Below are 21878 nucleotides of genomic sequence, written 5' to 3'. Positions count from 1 at the left end.
AACAACAATAAAACGCACAAGTGGCTAAGAAGACCTTTGTCAATGATTAAAAGAACACCATAGCTATGCATTTATAAACGAAAAAAAGGAAAACACATACAGTACATATGTACAAAGTGTTTTTTCTTTTTTTTTCGTTTATAAATGGATAGCTATGGTGTTCTTTTAATCATTGACAAAGGTCTTCTTAGGCACTGGTGGGTTTTATTGTTGTTCTGAAGAAGGTGTAGTTATCTACGCCGAAACCTAGGTTAAAACTAGGTGCTTTTTTCGCAATCGAGGCTGGTTTTTAGTTTTTTAATGTATTAACCGACGACTGCTGACGCGCTGCGATGTTGAAAGTTCTTGAAGGCTATAAGGTACATTGGAGGCTATGCTCAGCACGGTATAAGTGGATAACGATGATCAAGAAGAAGAAGAAGCTGAAGATCATGGTGATGGTGATGATGGTCATGATGGTGATGATGTGATCATGATGATGATGATCATAATCATCATCATCATGATCATCAACATCATGGTGGTAAGCATGATGATGAGACATGATATGCTCATGATGATGATAATGATGATGATAATGATGATGATAATAATGATAATAATAATAATAATAATAATGATATGGTCATGGTGATGATCAAGATGATGAAGATCATGATAATTGTGGTGATGGTAGTGGTGGTTAACTTCTACTACTAGCTCTGAAACTGTACCTTGCAAAGAAAACAAAGAGAGAGGAGAGAGGAAGGGAAGGAGCGCCGTGGCTGAGAAGTGGGCGCTCCCCGGGTCCCGGCGCGTGCCCGTGATTGATGCAGCACACCCACACACCGTCTGGGCGCTACTCGCCGGCCTTAAACTGGATTTAGGCGGCCGAGTGGCGGCGGGGAGAGGCAAGGCGAGAAGCCCTAAACACTTTGTCCCCGGGCCGAGCCGGACGCTCGTCTATTCAAATTGAGTTGCCGGCCGCTCCTCCAGGCCCCAGCAGAGACAAAAGAGCGCCGGGGAGACCCGGGCGAGGGTCGCCTGCCGCTTTTATGCAGCCGGCCTCGGGACAGCCCGCCCACGCAGAACGGGCCAGGGGACGCCTTTGTCGCTCTCTCGCTCTCTAGAATACCTGGCTTCCTAGAGAGTGTGACAATGCTGCCCGCTGCTTCAGCCACAGTCATTCTCTAATGGTGTCGCTACTGTTAGGCGACTCCGTGCCACAAGAGCACGTAACAAATGGAATACGTGAAACGTCTAAAATGAAGTTCCTCAGGAATGTGTAAGTTGCACTACACTAGAACAGAGGAATGAAATCACAACAAAACAGCAGGCGCACACACTCTTTAAAAGATAACTTACACACAGGGGTGGAAAAACCATTCAAAGTCCCTAACAAGAAAGGGAATATCATCCACCCGTAGAGATATGCATTACTAGAGTTGCGTTCTACCGAAACTACTGTTCGCTAGCTTTGGTATAGCACATCAATGACGCAGTAAAAGATAGGACTACCAGTGGTAAAAGAAACGTAGATAAATGTGTGTGAGAGTATCCGAAAGCCGACGACTTCTCTCTGTCTTTTGTTTGTTTTGCACATAATTAGAATTACGCATCGTTCAGTGTTAAGCCATTGCATATTTTACATCCTTACAAAATATAAACTGCATTTCATAAGTAATAAAAATTATTTGATTCTGCAACTTCAGCGCATGTATGTAACCAAAGCAAAATTACTTTAGACGAAATGCAATTTACTTGCCCAAACATAAAAAATCTATACAATTATTGCTGTTATTATGTGCTCAATAGAACGTTCTTCATCGTAATCAAAGGCAAGAGTTCCCTGTTATTACTGGAAGTGCGACAGTGGTTTATGAATATCAGAAACATGTATTATGCAATTTTTAAGGTGGAATAACAAGTACATTGTTATTGTTCTGCTGATTTTTGTTGTTACGAACTAGTTTTCGGCTTATCAGGCCATCTTCAGGAAACAACTGTTTTATGTAAGCTCGTGAGAAAATTTTATTTTCTAGCGCTTTGCGATAAATCGGCATTTTTTAAAAATCTTTCTACAGCAGCTTCCTGTTTCCTTTTACATGTCAACAATTTTCGAATAACACTTGAAATAAACATTGGAAATTTCAGTTTTGCTATGAATACTGTTTACTTGTAAATAACAGACAGGAGAATAACTATGTAGAACAAAAATGTTCGCCGGCCGAAGTGGCCGTGCGGTTAAAGGCGCTGCAGTCTGGAACCGCAAGACCGCTACGGTTGCAGGTTCGAATCCTACCTCGGGCATGGATGTTTGTGATGTCCTTAGGTTAGTTAGGTTTAACTAGTTCTAAGTTCTAGGGGACTAATGACCTCAGCAGTTGAGTCCCATAGTGCTCAGAACCATTTGAACAAAAATGTTCCGTTGGTTGCGCGTTATTTTCAGGGGTTACAATCTTTTTTAAATTCTCGTATTCTTACATTTCATTCTTATATCAGTTCTTATATTAATACTTATATTTTATTCTTACGCATATACTACAGGAAGAACTGGCGCATTCCCTTGGATGATATCGATTGCAGAAACATTCGAAAGACAGAAATTCCGAACACCACAAGCAGCGTGCGAAGAAAGGTTTGCCACAGTGATATTTCTTCGTATGAATCTTACTCTGAAAAGAAATGTTAACAGTGTCGAAGATTTCACGCGTTAGCGTAAATATCGCGGCAGTCCAAGCATACCGAAAACTCGCCCTTGCAGTTTATTATGAATCAAGGTAGACTACAGGAATTTCACCGAAAAAAATTTCAAATAATTTTCTCATTTATTTATTGTATTTTCGTTAAATTGATTCAGCAGACATGCAACCAGCAGACGAATAAGGACAACGTTATTTCAATATAAATCGGAAAACATTCGTGGAATAATCTTCTGCGGACATGAGTAGATAAATGAAAAACGAAAACAAAAATAATCATCGAGCGTCGAGCAAGGGGCGTAAACGAGTGATGTAGAGCTTCAGCTGAACTTTTTTCTCGCTAAAAGGCACATAAATTACCTCGAAAACTTTGAACCACCGTTTTCTCGTAAACGGTCGCGTATGCACAGATAAGCCGAGGCGCATGTTCGCTCATTTTGACCCCTTTTCTCTTCCCGGAAGGGAAGTTTTTGGGAAATCGGGATATGGCACTGGCCGTGTTTTCTTTGTGAGTCACCGCGGCACACCACCTCCCGCGTAAGGCAAGGATCTGGGCTGACTGCCCAGTTGTAACGCGAATGAAAGTTTAGTAATCACACACAACAGCTATGAGTAGCTGAGACTGGCATTTAAATACGCGATATCCCTCGGAAGACGGGAAGCGCCCCCTCTGTCTGCTGGGTTCCCCTGTAGAAGCTGCCAGGTGCAGCTGCCGGCTGCTGGGGGAAGAGCTTCAAGGGCGGCGCACTTTAAGCGAAATCAATTATTTTAATTCGATCGCAGTAGGGAAGGCAAGGGCAGGGAAGGAAAGGGAGGAATGAGAGGCGGGGACGGGGGTGGGGGGTGAGAGACTGACCACTCGGGACCCCCGTGGCGGGGGCGGAAGGGGAGAGGAGGGCAGAGCAGGGGAGGTTTCGTGTCCACTTCAAAGGCGGCGACGCGGGGGCGGCCTGGTGCGGCCTGCCCTGGCGCCGTATTCAGCGTCGGTTATTGGCTGCGATCCGCCAGCTGCTGCCGGGCCGGACACACTTATCAAAAGGCAATATCGTCGCGCAGCGGCCCCGCGTGCTGCCGTGTCTTCCCCTCCCACGGCGCCTTGTTGCGGAGTCGCCGCTCTTGTCGCCCCGCGACGTGACCGGCCGACAGCCTCATGCCGCGCCGCCCCCGCTTACGACTCTCCTAACGACAGCCGCCGCCCTAGCCGAAATATGTCTTACACCGTGGTGGTAATCTGACAGTACGTTTTACGAGCTGAATTGCTTGCCGATTTCTTCATTGCAATATCCCGCCCGCTTGCTACTGACCCAGCATCTACACAAAATCTTGTCAAGACCCCTTCATAACATAAGGAGTCACACAAAGAATTTTTCCGGAGCGCAATGTGTTGATTAGCCTTTCTATATACGTGAAAGGCAACATACTGACTTGCTGACTCATCATCGATCAGACCAAACCGCTAAGGACAGCAACTTGAAATCTGGAGAGAGTCTTCATCATACACAGAAGGCGTCGTTTAATAAGGGATTTTTCAAAATTCCACCCTTAAGGGGAATGAAACAGGGGATGAAAAGTTTTTTGAAAATATGTCACTATTAATGCAATTTTTAAGCTAGACCTACGAAAATTGGTATTTGGTTTCTCGGTAAGAAATAAACAAACACGTGTTGCACCGCTAAGGTAGGTAAAAAAGTGGATGAAAGTTTTTTGACATCAAATAATTAGTAAAGTAATACTAAAACATTTTAAATTTACGTCGACGAAAATAGGTATTTCATTTCTCAGTTGGAGAAAAAAGTTTCAGCATTTTTGGAAATTCAACCCCTAAGGGCGTGAAATACTGGGTGAAAGTTTTTTCTGGAAAATAAATCGTTATTAAAGAACTATTAAAGCATTCTTAAAACTACATCTATGAAAATTAGTATTGACTTCAAAGGTAGAAATAAATAAATACGTCTTTCAGTGTTTTTGGAAATTCAACTCCTAAGGGGGTGATGAAATAGGAGATGAAGAGTTTTATGAAAATATTTCATTATGAACGCAGAATCGCTTTTTGTTAGAAGCAGATTCGGAAAAGGCGATGCTTCTATGGCCGCAAATAGTGCAAAAAATGCAGAAAGTGTTGCAATTTGTGAACTAAATCGAAGAAAGCTGTTTAACAGTCACAATGACAAATCGGCTTTATCAGAACTGAGTAGAAAAGACGTGGAGGTTTAATACAATTAATTTTTCAGTAGACCAATACATGCATATTAAATTATCTTTGTTGTAATTTCTACACAAGCTAATCGTTATTGGTTACGGAATAGATAGAATCTTTGCATGTGATTTCATGTACAGAAATATGCGGTTGAGATGAGAGAATTCAGTATCGGATGTAAGACTGGCTCTAATAACTATGGAACCACTTATCCGATTTGTCTGCTTCTCTTTCGAACTCGCTAGATGAAATTAAATTAAACCATTAGGGCACTTTAATGATGCAAAGACTGATAGGCATGTAGAGTGACACTAACTCCTTTATAATGTGTAGATTTACAAGTTAGCAATTGCCGTAACAACATACAAATTCGATTACAAAAATGGTTCAAATGGCTCTGAGCACTATGGGACTTAACATCTGTGGTCATCAGTCCCCTAGAACTTAGAACTACTTAAACCTAACTAACCTAAGGACATCACACACATCCATGCCCGAGGCAGGATTCGAACCTGCGACCGTAGTAGTCGCGCGGTTCCGGACTGAGCGCCTGAACCGCTAGACCACCGCGGCCGGCAATTCGATTACAAAAGAAATTTGTGCACCACAGTCTTGCGAACAAAGCAGCGAGCTCTAAGCTAGCTTTTTTTAAACCAAGCCCGCAGTACCCATCATAAGATCAAAATAAAAATGGAGTCAGATACGATGTGTCTCAACGACAACTGTATTGTGCCAGCACTGTAGTTGACGAGACACAATGTTCTTGTTTTTACTTTCATCCGATGATGGCTACCGTCGAGCCGCGTCGTTAGGAACATTTAAAATACTGATCTAAACAAATTCTATGTTTAAGTGCTAAAGTAATGGCCGACCTCTGTAAGGATTTCCGATCGTATATAATAGTAAAAGGTGGGGGGGGGGGTGGTAATTATATCAGATGCTGGATAGGCTATCTCCATGTGGCACAATCACAGTCCGGAAATGTCATTTTCCACCATATGCGAATCTGATTACCTGCCAAGCTCTGAGCGTACCCGATTTAGTGCCTTCCACGGTCTTTGGTTTGATTCAGTTCCAGGACTGTTGAGGTTGTAGCTCTAGAACCATTGTTTGATGGGTTCGTTTGTATCTTTATTCCAGTAACGCGTCCTTTGATCTCTCGACTTGTAACCGTCGTTTTGAAGTTCAGGCAGACATAGCGACAGTTGTCGGGATTTTAGACGACTGCGGTTTAGTTGTGAGAGATCTTCATCGAATGGTAAGGCCTGGATTTTCAACGTTTTGTTTTTAGTTTTCGTACTGATCCATACTGGGGCACAATGTTCGGCTAGAGGGTATACTAGAGCAAGCGAAGAGGTGAGAGGAGGTTCAGCAGTCGCTCCCCAAGCAGTTGCACAAAATGTCTGAATTAACTTATTTCGAGTTTACATATTTTCTGCAGAGTTCTCAGTATGTTTTACGTACGAGAGGCATCAATAATAATGCAACACTTTTTTGTGAAATCAGGTTGGTTTTGTTCAGGATTCCAATACACCACATTATTCCCCACCCTATTTTTCAACATAATCTCCGGTCAATGCAACAGCCTCTCCCCATCTTACTGGGAGACCTGTATGCCCGCATGCTACCACTCTAGTGGTTGACGTCGGAGCCAATGTCTTGCTGCGTCAATAACCTCCACGACCGGCCTCGTAAGGCGGAAGCACTTCCGCGCAAATGATCCTTCGTCGCTCTTTGCGGTTTTCTGTTAGGCGGCGCCAAACCCGGCAGGTACATGGCTTTGAGTACAAATGGTGGGCAAGTGTCTCAGCAGAGACATCCAGTTGAGCAGCGAGGTGTTTGATTGTGATCCGCCGGTCACCTCGAATGACAGTTTCCGCACGTTCCAGCACTGCGGGAGTCAGAGCTCTATGCGGCCGATCGGCACGCGGGAGCTCTAACAGGTTTGCGAGACCTTGTTGTGATTACGACAGACGCCTCAACCAACGGCTCACCGTGCTTTCATTCACAGCCATGTCTCCGTAGATATTCTGCAAATGCCCACGAATATTTTCGATACTCTGTTTCCGCCAAAAGAAACTCAATGACAAGACTGTGCTTGGAACACACCTCCGTTAGAGACGCCATTTTGAAGGCTACGTAGCTACATGTGGCGCCGACAGCCATTGGAACTTCAAGAAGCGGAAATTTTGGCAACCGAAATTAACCAGAAAAATGTGTTTGGCATTTTACTGAACGCCCCTTGTACGTAATAGTGCGGTCATGACTCATCCACAGATACTTGGGATATTTGTTAAGATGCAAGCTGCATACATAATCTCACATTTACGAGTTTATCATTAATTGTAATGGAAGTAGGCATACTCACCAGCATGGATGCCCCTGAGGCGCGCGTGCAGCGTGGCGGCGGTGCAGCGGGCCTCTTCCGGGGACCACGACAGCGCCGCTTCCGGAGGCCACAGCGACCGTGGGACCACTCCGTCTGCAACAAGAAAGCACCCAAACTGCACTCGCGGCGCTCACCAAACACACTCAACATGAACTTCATATCAACTTAACAAATGCGTAGCAGTGGAAGATACTACTATGCGGTGTAAGAGCCCACGCAATACCTTATTGGGGCTCTGTAATAGGACACTGCATTATGTAAGTGGCCTTCCTAAGTAACGAAGCCCAGTACGTTGTTCTCGATGGCCAGTGCTCATCAGAGACAAGCGTATCGTCAGGAGTGGCCCAGGAAAACGTGATAGGCGCTCTCTTACACTCCATATAAATAAATGATTTGACGGACAGGGCGGACAGCAATCTGATGACGCTGTGGTGTACAGAAAAGTATCATCGTTGAGCAACTACAGAATGCTACAACATGACTTAGACAAAATTTCTAGTTGGTGAGATGAATAAATACAGGGTGAACTCTACCGATTAAATTATAAAGCTTATTCCACAATATTTTCTGATTATTTTTTGCCCCCACAGCAAAGACCATACAGCCAACAGGTGGTACAAAAGTGCGCTATTGATGTAATTCCAATTTACACAGTAGAACAATAAAAAGAGAGCGCTGTACAAACATTAGTTCTTAATGTAATATAACAGCACTAAAAGACGAACTCCAGACAGCCAACAGTAGGTAAAACAGTGCCAAGTTACTATCAGTGCAGTTTTAACTATTAACTAATTATAAGATTGTGAAGTACGAAGACAAGTTATTATATAAATTAAAAACAAAGAAGACACAAAATTAGGACCCAATATTGGAACCGGGCTGGTTCCAGAGGAGAATGACGTCCATGGCAACTTACCACTGAAAGATGAATAATGGCGTCGTTTAGAAAGATCTTAATGCAAAGTAAAAAATACGGACGTCCCAGTTTTTAAACCGGGTTGGTTCCATGGGAGGACAAGAGCCACATAGCGTATAGGCCAAAGCCGTCTTTTAAATAGTTCGTGAGTAAATAATGCCTCTATATATAGAAGTGGCGAAGTAAAGCAGTTACAGTTGTACGGAGTTGGTAGCCTCTCTCAACCAGTCTTTTATACAAGATTGCCTGCGTGGCTGAGTAGTTGGTACACCCCAATATGACGTGGTTCAGATCCGTTTCCACCGTTCCGATTGCAGTGTCCAGAGGCGCCGATATGTCAACGGGGATAGCTGGCTAGGTTAACACCCTTTCCAGTCTCATGTGGACGAGGGAGGTCACATGACGTCCACTAAACTTGGCCGAGAAGATACGTTCGGTCGCCGGATGGCCGCTATTACGCGACGTTCACAGTTCCAGTCGTGGTAAGCAGCTTTCTTAACCGTCGACTTGAAATCCGTACAAGGAATGGGTCAACTGTCCATCAGTAATGTTCCTTTTAGTAAAGTGGTCAAAAGTTTGATTATGTAGAATACCTTGACCCTTATTTATCCAAAGTAAGCGGATGTCAATGCCCAAAGTGGTATCACTTATCGGTACCACCTCGTGGGTGCCATAGCAGCGGAATTGAAAGTTTCCATTTTGACGCCAACAGCAGTCGCGCGCGATCTGGCGGACCCAATGGTGCGCGCCCGAACCATGCCTGCAGAGGCTCTGAACAAGGAGCGCCCTGTGCGCCGCAATGTAAGACGGCCGGCAGCAGCCACTCAGCCCACTTGCTTTTGTAGCCTATGTACTACGACACCATCGTTCGTGCTTAGTACAGGGAGCATCACCAATAGGAAGATAAGGTGAAATTCCTCCCTGCCATGCTCCACAAAAGCGGTTCCGCAGGATGCCTTAGATCCAACATCAACAACACAAGAAAATGTCATAGTGAGGTACGCCGACAACAGGGTGTCGCATATAGTTGACAAAAAATGCAACATGTTGTTGTTGTTGTGGTCTTCAGTACAGAGACTGGTTTGATGCAGCTCTCCGTGCTACTCTATCCTGTGCAACCTTCTTCATCTCCCAGTACCTACTGCAACCTACATCCTTCTGGATCTGTTTAGTGTATTCATCTCTTGGTCTTCCTCTACTATTTTTACCCTCCACTATGCCCCCCCCCCCCTTGATGCCTTAGAATATGTCCTACCAACCGATCCCTTCTTCTAGTCAAGTTGTGCCACAAATTTCTCTTCTCCCCAACTCTGTTCAATACCTCCTTATTAGTTATGTGATCTACCCATCTAATCTTCAGCATTCTTCTGTAGAACCACATCTGGAAAGCTTCTATTCTCTTCTTGTCTGAACTATTTATCGTCCACGTTTTACTTCCATACATGGCTACACTCCATACAAATACTTTCAGAAACGACTTCCTGACATTTAAATCTATACTCGATGTTAACAAATTTCTCTTCTTCAGAAACACTTTCCTTGCTATTGCCAGTCTACATTATATATCCTCTCTACTTCGACCATCGTAAGTTACTTGGCCCCCCAAATACCAATACTCATTTACTACTTGAAGTGTCTCATTTCCTAATCTAAATCCCGCAGCATCACCCGATTTAATTCGACTACATTCCATTATCTTCGTTTTGCTTTTGTTGATGTTCATCCTATATCCTCTTTTCAAGACACTGTCCATTCCGTTCAGCTGCTCTTCCAGGTCCTTTGCTGTCTCTGACAGAATTACAATGTCATCGGCGAACTTCAAAGTTTTTATTCCTTCTCCATGGATTTTAATTCCTACTCCGAATTTTTCTTTTGTTTCCTTTACTGCTTGCTCAATATACAGATTGAATAACATCCGGGAGAGGCTACAACCCCGTCTCACTCCCTTCCCAACCACTGCTTCCCTTTCATGCCCCTCGACTCTTATAACTGCCATCTGGTTTCTGTACAAATTGTAAATAGCCTTTCGCTCCCTTTATTTTACCCCTGCACCCTTCAGAATTTGAAAGAGAGTATTCCGGTCAACATTGTCAAAAGCTTTCTCTAAGTCTACAAATGCTAGAAACGTAGGTTTGCCTTTCCTTAATCTAGCTTCTAAGATAAGTCGTAGGGTCAAGTATTGCCTCACGTGTTCCAACATGTCTACGGAATCCAAACTGATCTTCCCCGAGGTCGGCTTCTACCAATTTTTCCATTCATCTGTAAAGAGTTCGTGTTAGTATTTTGCAGCCGTGGATTATTAAACTTATAGTTCGGCAATTTTCACATCTGTCAGCACCTGCTTTCTTTGGGATTGGAATTAATATATTATTCTTGAAGTCTGAGGGTATTTCATCTGTCTCATACATCTTGCTCACCAGATGGGAGAGTTTTGTCGTGGTTGGCTCTCCCAAGTCTATCAGTAGTTCTAATGGAATGTTGTCTACTCCCGGGGCCTTGTTTCGACTCAGGTCTTTCAGTGCTCTGTCAAACTCTTCACGCAGTATCGTACCTCCCATTTCATCTTCTTCTACCTCCTCTTCCATTTCCATAATACTGTCCTCAAGAACATCGCCCTTGTATAGACCCTCTATATACTCCTTCCACCTTTCTGCTTTCCTTTCTTTGGTTAGAACAGGGTTTGCATCTGAGCTCTTGATATTAAGGCAAGCGGTTCTTTTTTCTCCGAAGGTCTCTTTGTATTTCCTGTTGGCAGTATCTATCTTACCCCTAGTGATACATGTATTTCGAACTAAATGTGCTAGCAACGTGAGCAAAAGCATGGTTTAAGAGTACCAAGCTTGTGTAGCAGCTATGGCATCTCACTACCGGAACAGTGAGACGGCAGCAGTGGCGTCGCGGCGCAGCCGGGTTTGGGCAGTAACTGGCCTGTACCTCGCCCCCTGGCGGCGCCGATGTCTCCGGCTGAGGGACCGGCAGGCGGCAGCCGGCAGTTACCGGCCGTCATCTGTTGCCGCCGTGTTGATGTCATTTATCAGGCGGCGGCCAGGCGCCGGCATTATTACTTGTCGCCCGGACGCCGACCATTTCCAGTTTACGACACGCCGGACCTCGCTGTAATACTGCCGCATGCGGACCCCATGCCCGCGCGGTAGGAGGGATCAATAAGGGCTCTCGAGTTAAAATACAGCCTCCTGCGGCCATCCGTACATTCGCACCCGCCCCAGGCGAGAAGGGGCCGTGCGCAGGACGCGCTGGTATAGTGCTGAATACCGCTGCAGTATGTGGGTCTCCATAAAACCTGCAGACGGAGTAAAGTCAAATGAGCGAAAGACGCGCTGTTGTATTCGGAGGGTAGGACGGGTAACGCATCGCAGGTGTTGAGTTCGTTTAGTTAACCCAGCCTTTTTTCTGCTGATCAGTGATCTCTATTGTTTCTTGGTATTTCGATTTAAAAATACTACACCAAAATAGGTAGTTACTTAGGTGGTAGAAAAATGTTGTTTTAAGACTCTTTCAGTATATGTTGGTTACCTGAACTAGATGGCAACTTTTATAACAAACTACCGTCGTTACGAGACGCTACCCATGATCAGTCGTAAACGATAATAACAATAAAATTAGACAAAAAAGATTGAGATATTCTGGGAGAGCACGGAGTGAGGAGGAAAATACAGAAGGTTGGGTTATTAGCTGGGTGAGTAAGACGAGAAGGATGAGAAAGGAGGATCAACAGCGGGAGGAGGAGGAGAATGAGCAACGAGAGAAGGATGAGGAACCACAAGGAGGAGGAGGAATAAGAGGAGGAGGATGAAAAACAAATGGAGTATCACAATCACAAGGAGTATCAGGAACCAGAGGAGATGGATGAGGAGATGGAGGCGCAGACAGAGGAGGAGGACATGGAGGAAGAGAAGATGGAGTAGGATGAGGAACAAGAGGAAGAGGATGCGGAAAAGAGGAGTATCAAGGACACAAGGAGGATGAGGAACAAGAGGAGGATGAGGAGGAGGAGGAGGAGGAGGAGGAGGAGGTGAAGAGGTTTGAGAGAAAGCAAGGAGGGCGCTACTGGAGTGTAACTTTTGTATTTGAATGCATCACAATTACAATTTCACAAATATGTCTTATTCATCACATCTGGTTCCGGCTACTAAACCATTAAGACTAAACGAGTCTTGTTGTGAAAGCATCACTGCCTAGGGCACACTGATGGAATGGTAATAAGTAGCCTATTTTGTTAAACGCTTATCAAGTGTAGCTGGAACTGGATGCAACGAAAAATTATTTATGCAACTGGAGCTGTATTTATTGAGACTGTTAATAGTGTAGCGTTTACCCTGTGATCTGTACGGAGAAAATGCTCAATAAAATAATAAAACTCCTGTGTTGTCTAACCTCGAGAACACAACAAACTTGATTTTCCTATAACGCCAACACCGAATTCAGAATTCTGCAACGTGTCTAGTGTTTATTTGTATAACATTCTTTACATTAACAAGTTACTTACCTTTCAATACATGTGTTCAGGAAACTTATTACATACACACAGCCTTTAAAATGTTATCACACTGAATCCCTTGACGATAGAACGGAAATTCACTAAATAAGGTGATACCTCACAGGAAGGGAAAGCGATTTTAGATGACACCAGAAACCCATATTCTTGAGTATCCAGTAACACTGTCTCCCTGCAGTCCTGTTCACTGCATGAGGACTGTGGTGTCACCGCCAGACACCACACTTCCAAGATGGTAGCCTTTAAATCGGCCGCGGTCCATTAGTATACGTCGGACCCGCGTGTCGCCACTATCAGTGATCGCAGACCGAGCGCCGCCACACGGCAGGTCTAGAAAGACTTCCTAGCACTCGCCCCAGTTGTACAACCGACTTTGCTAGCTATGGTTCACTGACAAAATACGTTCTCATTTGCCGAGACGATAGTTAGCATAGCCTTCAGCTACGTCATTTGCTACGACCTAGCAAGGCGCCATTATCAGTTGCTATTGATATTGTGAAGAATGTACAGACAAGAGCTACGTTCAACATTAATGGATTAAAGTTAAGTATTCTACCAGTTACCTCCTTTTTTTCTAAGTTATAATTTCCTTGTCCTGTTCCAGACCTCACGCCAGCCTGCGTGAGCTTAAACGCGTGCCTTTGGGCTTCCTCTCAATTTAGTTGGTTGGTCTCCTGCCAATCCACAACAAGGACTGACGTCGATTCAGACATGAAATCGTAATTTAGATTAACACAGCCTCGTGCATAGCGAGAATCTTGTTTAAACAAATAAGGGTCGTATGCTGCTGCATCCACTGGTAGAAATGCAGTCGGCGACGCATGCTACGAATGCACAGCCGCACTAACATGAAGTACATGATTGCAATACCATTCCATGCTGTAGAGCAAAGGGAAAGGTAGAAATGACTGGAGAGGGTGGGAGGGGGGGGGGGGTGACGATGGTGGTGGGGGTGAAGGGGCCGAGGGACAGACGAAGCGAGGCGTGTTTTTGTTCAAATTTCTGCTTTGTAATCCTCATTAACTGATTGTTACTTTTCAAGCATTGTATATAACCGACGGTGATCAACCGGATAACATTTTCGCTATCGCGCCAGAATTGTTAGAACTTGTAGTGAAAGACTGGAATTTATACAATCTACGCATACTGCCTCAGGGAAACACAAGAACCATCTCGTGTGTTTCTTAATTACACATTTCACCTCAGCTCACAAAAATGATATCTGGATAGTGTCTTGAAAGGAGCATATAAGATGAACATCAACAAAAGCAAAACAAGGATAATGGAATGTAGTCGAATTAAGTCGGGTGATGCTGAGGGAATTAGATTAGGAAATGAGACACTTAAAGTAGTAAAGGTGTTCTGCTATTTGGGGAGCAAAATAACTGATGATGGTCGAAGTAGAGAGGATATAAAATGTAGACTGGCAATGGCAAGGAAAGCGTTTCTGAAGAAGAAAAATTTGTTATCGAGTATAGGTTTAAGTGTCAGGAAGTCGTTTCTGAAAGTATTTGTATGGAGTGTAGCCATGTATGGAAGTGAAACGTGGACGATAAATAATTTGGACAAGGAGAGAATAGAAGCTTTCGAAATGTGGTGCTACAGAAGAACGCTGAAGATTAGATGGGTAGATCACATAACTAATGAGGAAGTATTGAATAGGATTGGGGAGAAGAGAAGTTTGTGGCACAACTTGAATAGAAGAAGGGATCGGTTGGAAGGACATGTTCTGAGGCATCAAGGGATCACCAGTTTAGTATTGGAGGGCAGCGTGGAGGGTAAAAATCGTAGAGGGAGACCATTTATCTGAAAATAAAGAAAAACGGAATGGTGAAATACAAGAAAACTAAATAACATAATTATATGCAAAAACCTATGCTATGTGATCAAAAGTATCCGCACACCTGGCTGAAAATGACTTTTAAAGTTCGTGGCGCCCTCCATCAATAATGCTGGAATTAAGTATGGTGTTGGCCCACCCTTAGCGCTCATGACAGCTTCCACTATTGCAGGCATACGTTCAGTCAGGTGCTGGAAGGTTTCTTGGGGAATGGCAGCCCATTCTTCACGGAGTGCTGCACTGAAGAGAGGCATCAATGTCGGTTGGTGAGGCCTGGCACGAAGTCGGCGTTCCAAAACATCCCAAAGGTGTTCTATAGGATTCAGCTGAGGACTCTGTGCAGGCCAGTCCATTACAGGGATGTTACTGTCGTATAACCACTTCGCCACAGGCCGTGCATTAGGAACAGCTGCTCGACCGCGACCGCGTTGTAAGATGCAATCGCCATACCCCGAATTGCTCTTCAACAGGGGGAAGCAAACAAAGTGCTTCGAACATCAGTGCAGGATTGTGATGTGATGGTGCCACGCAAAACAACAAGGGGTGCATGAAAAGCACGACCACACCATAACACCACCGCCTCCGAATTTTACTGTTGGCACTACACACGCTGGCAGATGACGTTCACCAGGCACTCGCCATACCCACACCCTGCCATCGGACCGGCACATTGTGTACCGTGATTCGTCACTCCACTGTTTAATTTATCCTATGTTTGCGCTCCTTACACCAAGCGAGGCGTCGTTTGGCATTTACCGGTGTGATGTGTGGCTTATGAGCAGGCGCTCGAGCATGAAATCCAAGTTTTCTCACCTCCCAAATCAAATGGCTCTGAGCGCCATGGGACTTAATATCTGAGGGCAGCAGAACTTAGAACTACTTAAAACTAACTAACTTAAGGACATCACACATATCCATGCCCGAGGCAAGATTCGAACCTGCGACCGTAGCGGTCGCGCGGTTCCGCACTGATGAGGCCAGAACCGGTCGGTCACAGCGGCTGGTTGATTAACCCTAGGACGCCTAAGGGGGGGGGGGGGGGAGGGTTCGTTGAACCCACAATTTTTTTATGTCCCCTGCGTTTGCCCAAGTAACTTTCATACTACATATTCCCTTTGAGTTATTGTTTGTTGGCTATTTTATGAAACTTTAGGGTCAATATATTTTATAGAAAATTCCTGCTTTGAAAGAAAAAATAAACAAACTTATTATGGGTCCAACAACCCCCCCCCCCTTAGGCTTCCATGCTATAGAAAATTTCCCTTAGTAGGATTTCGTATTTCTCATCTCCACAACAATGCAAGTTAGTTTCTTGTTGGTTGGTATTCCTGATATTCACAACAATCGGTTACTTTCAGAGGAAGTGATTGTTGATGTCTGTCAGCTGTTATTTATCTTGTAAACTTGCAGTGAGTTAGTGCAGTTCCCAACACGGAGGGCCCCAGTAACTTTCGTGTCCTACACAGCAAGAATGAAACCAAGTACGAACGTACTGATATTATCAACAATGCTCCAAGATAAAGGCACTGTTGGAGGAGAGAAGAATAAAACTGAGATAAATGCGTATTATAATTCCACTAAAGGTGGAATTGATACCATTGATCAAATGGCGCGTATGTACACCTACAAGAGGGGAACAAAGAATGGCCCCTATCTGTATTTTACTCTCTCAACGACATTTGTGCTATCAATGCAACCACCATATTCATCCAGCAACATCCAAGATGGAATGAAGAGAAACACAACAAACGGGAACTTTATCTTCTGCAAGCTGGGATGGAACTAGTGAAATTGCAGGTAGAAGAAAGAAGTGCCAATGCAAGAGAGTTATCTAACCAAATTGTTCAATCAATGGAGACTATTCTGCAAAAGAAAATCAAACAAGTGACAACAGAAGCACGTCAGCCTCCTGTAGGGAAAGGTCGGCGCCATGTTTGTGTAAGAAAAGCTAAACAAAGAAGCAGAATTACAGCAATCTAAGTAAACCAAAACAGTATTGTGGACAGTTGTTATAAACACATGGGTAACACACATTCAGAAAAAAATTGTGAAGTGTCTCTCTTGCCTTGAAGTTGAGGACTCAGAGTAGTCTGTTGTATATGAACACATCTGTATTTTGTATTGTTATATGTTAATTTTTTATTCACTCAGTCCAATATTTATAACAATTAACAACATTTATAAACCGATGCCTTAGTTAAAATACATAAATCATTTTGAAAGTTGTAATTTTTCGTCAGTAAACCTATATAATACCTGTGGGCTCGCCGAACCCCCCCTTAGGCATCCAAGTTAGAAAAAAAGGCTTGGGCTTCCTAGGGTTAACATGTTGTTGTTGTGGTCTTCAATCCTGAGACTGGTTTGATGTAGCTCTCCATGCTACTTATCCTGTGCAAGCTCCTTCATCTCCCAGTACCTACTGCAACCTACATCCTTCTGAATCTGTTTGGTGTGTTCATCTCTTGGTCTCCCTCTACGAGTTTTACCCTCCACGCTGTCCTCCAATACTATATTGGTGATCCCTTGATGCCTCAGAACATGTCCTTCCAACCGATCCCTTCTTCTAGTCAAGTTGTGCCACAAACTCCTCTTGTCTCCAATTCTATTCAATACCTCCTCAGTAGTTATGTGATCTACCCATGTAATCTTCAGCATTCTTCTGTAGCACCACATTTCGAAAGCTTCTATTCTCTTCTTGTCCAAACTATTTATCGTCCACGTTTCACTTCCATACATGCCTACACTCCATACAAATACTTTCAGAAACGACTTCCTAACACTTAAATCTATACTCGATGTTAACAAATTTCTTTTCTTCAGAAACGATTTCCTTGCCATTGCCAGTCTACATTTTATATCCTCTCACCCGACTTAATTCGACTACATTCCATTATCCTTGTTTTGCTTTTGTTGATGTGCATCTTATATGCTTCTTTCAAGACACTATCCATTCCGTTCAACTACTCTTCCAAGTCCTTTGCTGTCTCCAACAGAATTACAATGTCATCGGCGAACCTTAAAGTTTTTATTTCTTCTCCATGGATTTTAATACCTACTCCGAATTTTTCTTTTGTTTCCTTTAGTGCTTGCTCAATATACAGATTGAACAACATCGGGGAGAGGCTACAACCCTGTCTCACTCTCTTCCCAACCACTGCTTCCCTTTGATGTCCCTCAACTCTTATAACTGCCATCTGGTTTCTGTACAAATTGTAAATAGCTTTTCGCTCCCTGTATTTTATCCCTGCCACCTTCAGAATTTGAAAGAGAGTGTTCCAGTCAACATTGTCAAAAGCTTTCTCTAAGTCTACAAATGCTAGAAACGTAGGTTTGCCTTTAATTAATCTAGCTTCTAAGATAAGTCGTAGGGTCAAGTATTGCCTCACGTGTTCCAACATGTCTACGGAATCCAAACTGATCTTCCCCGAGGTCGGCTTCTACCAAATTTTCCATTCATCAGTAAAGAGTTCGTGTTAGTATTTTGCAGCCGTGGCTTGTTAAACTGATAGTTCGGCAATTTTCACATCTGTCAACACCTGCTTTCTTTGGGATTGGAATTATTATATTCTTCTTGAAGTCTGAGGGTATTTCGCCCGTCTCATACATCTTGCTCACCAGATGGTAGAGTTTCGTCAGCACTGTCTCTCCCATGGCTGTCAGTTGTTCTAATGGAATGTAGTCTACTCCCGGAGCTTTGTTGCGGCTCGGGTCTTTCAGTGTTCTGTCAAACTCCTCACGCAGTATCATATTTCCCATTTCATTTTCATCTACATCCTCTTCCATTTCCATAATATTGTCCTCAAGAACATCACCCTTGTATAGACCCTCTATATACTCCTTCCACCTTTCTGCTTTCCCTTCTTTGCTTAGAACTGGGTTAACATAAACATCGGGATAGTTACTATGGAAGCACACCGCCCATCCTGTCCCAGACCGAGCGTAGTGACCTCCTCGCTGAATGGACGTTTAACCGTAATCTGCTTTACACATAACGCCCCTTTTTGCAAGACGCAGACATACGCCGCCAAGCCGCAGTTCCCAGCGCGAGGCGAGGCGCCGTACATCACAGTGTAGCAGCGCCGAGTGCATTGACGTCAGAGCGGGGCGCTCCGCCCAGTAGCGGGCGCGGACAGGCTAATTGCTATCCGGACGGCCGCCGTAATTCCGCCGCCGGCTAACTGCGCTTAACGAAGCGTGAGACCGGGCATCCCGAGCCGCATGATTTATCTGCCCCGGCGACGCCTTCCTGGAATACCGTCACCTCCTATCACTCCGCCTAAATGGTAACGAACGGCTCATCCTTTCTGACGCGTCTACTCGATTAGTGAACGTTCAGTTTACACAGCGCTCCCCGGCAATAATAGCAATTAGAAGCGATGCGGCGGTCGTCTGGATGTTTAACCTACGGCAACATTGACGTCAGCAGAGACGGGAACAGCCGAGGTCGGACCCATTTTCCAGCGTCGCTGAACTATGATAGGCAGACGCGCATCCTCTCTGCGACCGGTTCCTTGCTTTACTACAAGAGGCGTTCATCAAGTAATGTACCACTTTTTTCAAGGAGGAGTGGTTTTATTCAGGATGCCATTATACCATGTTAGTCCCCGCTCTTAGGGCTACAAAACCCTATATGCGACGGCCTTACGACGTGTGGTGTGCGTACTGTAAGACCTTCGGTACACACACCATCAGATTATTTGACTTGTCGCTCTAACGAAGTAGGCGAGTGTCAGCAATATGTCTCGTGGTCTTATCGTGGCGTGTTTATCTTCTGCCGTTAGGTCAGACGATAGAAATGCCACTTGCACGCTTAGAGTAGCAGATTGACGGTGACCAACTTTAAACAGAAGTTGATCAATTTTCACACAGATTTATTAAAATAATAAAAAGCATAGACATTATGTAACTTGATTCTGGATGCTGTTTACAATTGACAATCTGAAGTTACTTTGGTCTCGGTGCGTTAATCTTATTCTCACGTATCTCTGATACTTGACAAAGTGTCTATACATTTCTCTTCGTGGCTATGTACAGGAATATGATAATCTTATTAGGCGCAGACTGAAACTTGACTATAGACTGGTACAGACAAATGCAGACTCGTACAGATTGACTAATCGGAGGTCTGTACACTCGTTATAATACCTCGCACTTTCAGGTATCACTGCGCGAGTGTGATCCGCCAGGAGAAAAGATTCTACGTTAGCAGTATTCTCATTGGCTGCGTTACATATTAATACGCGGATCGGCGTAAGCAGAATTTGGTCCGTCTCTAAGGCAGCGCCATCTCGTAGTGCGGAGACGGACGAGCGCTGCGCCTGCGCTGTTGTGCTTAGCGGGGCGCGCTCTAGTGGGAAAGTTGTGTACGCGCTGACTACGCGGAACTATGTACACAACACGACGTCTTACCAGGAGGCTTGTACGTCCGCTTGGGACCACCCTACTGGTCGACGTCTTGCTGCATCAATAATCTCCCCACCACAATCGTACCACTTCCCGCGGAACGCATTCTATGAGATGCGGTCTGTGTGATGGAGGAGGAAGAACAGTCCAATGAAGTGTTTTGAGCTCCACTCGGGTGCACAGAGTCGTGTGAAACTTTGCGATATCATGGAGAAATTCGTTTGCCTTTTTGTGGCGACGAACACGCTGAAGTCCAACACAACAAGAGTTGGACTTCAGCGTGTTCGTCGCCACAAGAATTGTGTGCGGTCGGCCGGTACGCGGGAGATTGGACAGGTTTGCGTGACCATGTCGTGATGACGCGGCCGCCTCGCCCAACAACTCACCAGACAACACTCATCCGACTCAACGATTTTCTCCCATTGCTCCGTAATCCAGATTTTATGGTTTCAGCACTAAGTTTTCCCGTTACGATCATTTGCATCACTGATGAATGGATTTGTAATCCCAGTTCACCCAGCAATTCCGTGCTTAAGGAGCTCTCTTCGTGGTTTTTGCTGCTGACAGCGTTCGCAAGTGCGTCATTCCCCATCCTTCCCCGATAGGGCTATTGTCTATACTGGCTCGAGCTGGCCTAACAGCGAAAATATCCACTTCTCATCTAGCAGTTATTGACGAAACTGCATGGAGCTACTGTATAACGCTCAATCAATGAGAACTCAGATTGTTTAAATAAACAATATACCACACTGTGTAGAAAACGGCTGACTGATACTTTTCCCGCTAATATCTAGATGGGGATGGGAGGGGATATGAGAAGATGGGAGTGAGGATGTTGTGATCCCTTCGTGCTTTTTGCCACTGACAGGCTTCGCAAGTGCGGAATTCAGTTCTGCGGTGTCGCTGCAGCTGTCAAATTCGTCTTCAAGGACCGTCCGTCACGGTCAGTCAGCATACACTTATGTCCGCGTTGCGACGTAACGTCAGCCGGTGTGGCCGTGCGGTTCTAGGCGCTTCAGTCTGGAACCGAGTGACCGCTACGGTCGCAGGTTCGAATCCTGCCTCGGGCATGGATGTGTGTGATGTCCTTAGGTTAGTTAGGTTTAAGTAATGGCTCTGAGCACTATGGGACTCAACTGCTGAGGTCATTAGTCCCCTAGAACTTAGAACTAGTTAAACCTAACTAACCTAAGGACATCACAAACATCCATGCCCGAGGCAGGATTCGAACCTGCGACCGTAGCGGTCTTGCGGTTCCAGACTGCAGCGCCTTTAACTGCACGGCCACTTCGGCCGGCTAGGTTTAAGTAATTCTAAGTTCTAGGGGACTGATGACCTCAGAAGTTGAGTCCCATAGTGCTCAGAGCCATTTGAACCATTTTGCGACATAGCGAATGATGTTTCACCGTTTTCCCTATATGTGATATAAATCTTCGATACGGCACCTCGTGGAACAACGTACACTTCGCCTTCACTAGATATAGAAGCACCCACCATAACAATACCAACAATTCTCCCACTTTGAAATCACGCAGCTCCCATATAATGCGCTCACAGTTACACAGAATACTATTCTGACCACGGCTGACACTTACAACGTACTGAGAACATTGCGCAGCTGGCCTTCTTGATCAAATACAACGGGCTTGGCTAGCACTTGCATTTATGTTCAAACATGCATTTCTGTATGTGTTCCCATACTTCTGTCCAACCCGTGTTCAAAAATGGTTCAAATGGCTCTGAGCACTATGGGACTTAACGTCTGAGGTCATCAGTCCGCTAGAACTTAGAACTACTTAAACCTAACTAAGCTTAGGACATCACACACATCCATGCCCGAGGCAGGATTCGAACCTGCGACCGTAGCAGTCGCGCGGTTCCGGACTGACGCGCCTAGAATCGCCCGGCCACCACGGCCGGCCCCAACCCGTGTGCT

General features: G+C 44.7%; 1 protein-coding gene across 1 annotated transcript in view; it reads right to left on the bottom strand.

Annotated features, from left to right (window-relative positions):
- Window positions 1-21878, bottom strand: part of LOC124803368 (protein disconnected) — a 607629-nt gene that overhangs the window by 161063 nt on the left and 424688 nt on the right. Inside the window, exon 4 of the mRNA XM_047264554.1 lies at window positions 7247-7360. Coding sequence (XP_047120510.1) covers window positions 7247-7360 — 114 coding nt within the window. The remainder of the gene's footprint in view (window positions 1-7246; window positions 7361-21878) is intronic.

This window comes from Schistocerca piceifrons, chromosome 6 (assembly GCF_021461385.2).
Source record: "Schistocerca piceifrons isolate TAMUIC-IGC-003096 chromosome 6, iqSchPice1.1, whole genome shotgun sequence".
NCBI lineage: Eukaryota > Metazoa > Arthropoda > Insecta > Orthoptera > Acrididae > Schistocerca > Schistocerca piceifrons.
This window is presented reverse-complemented; position numbering and strand designations above follow the sequence as displayed.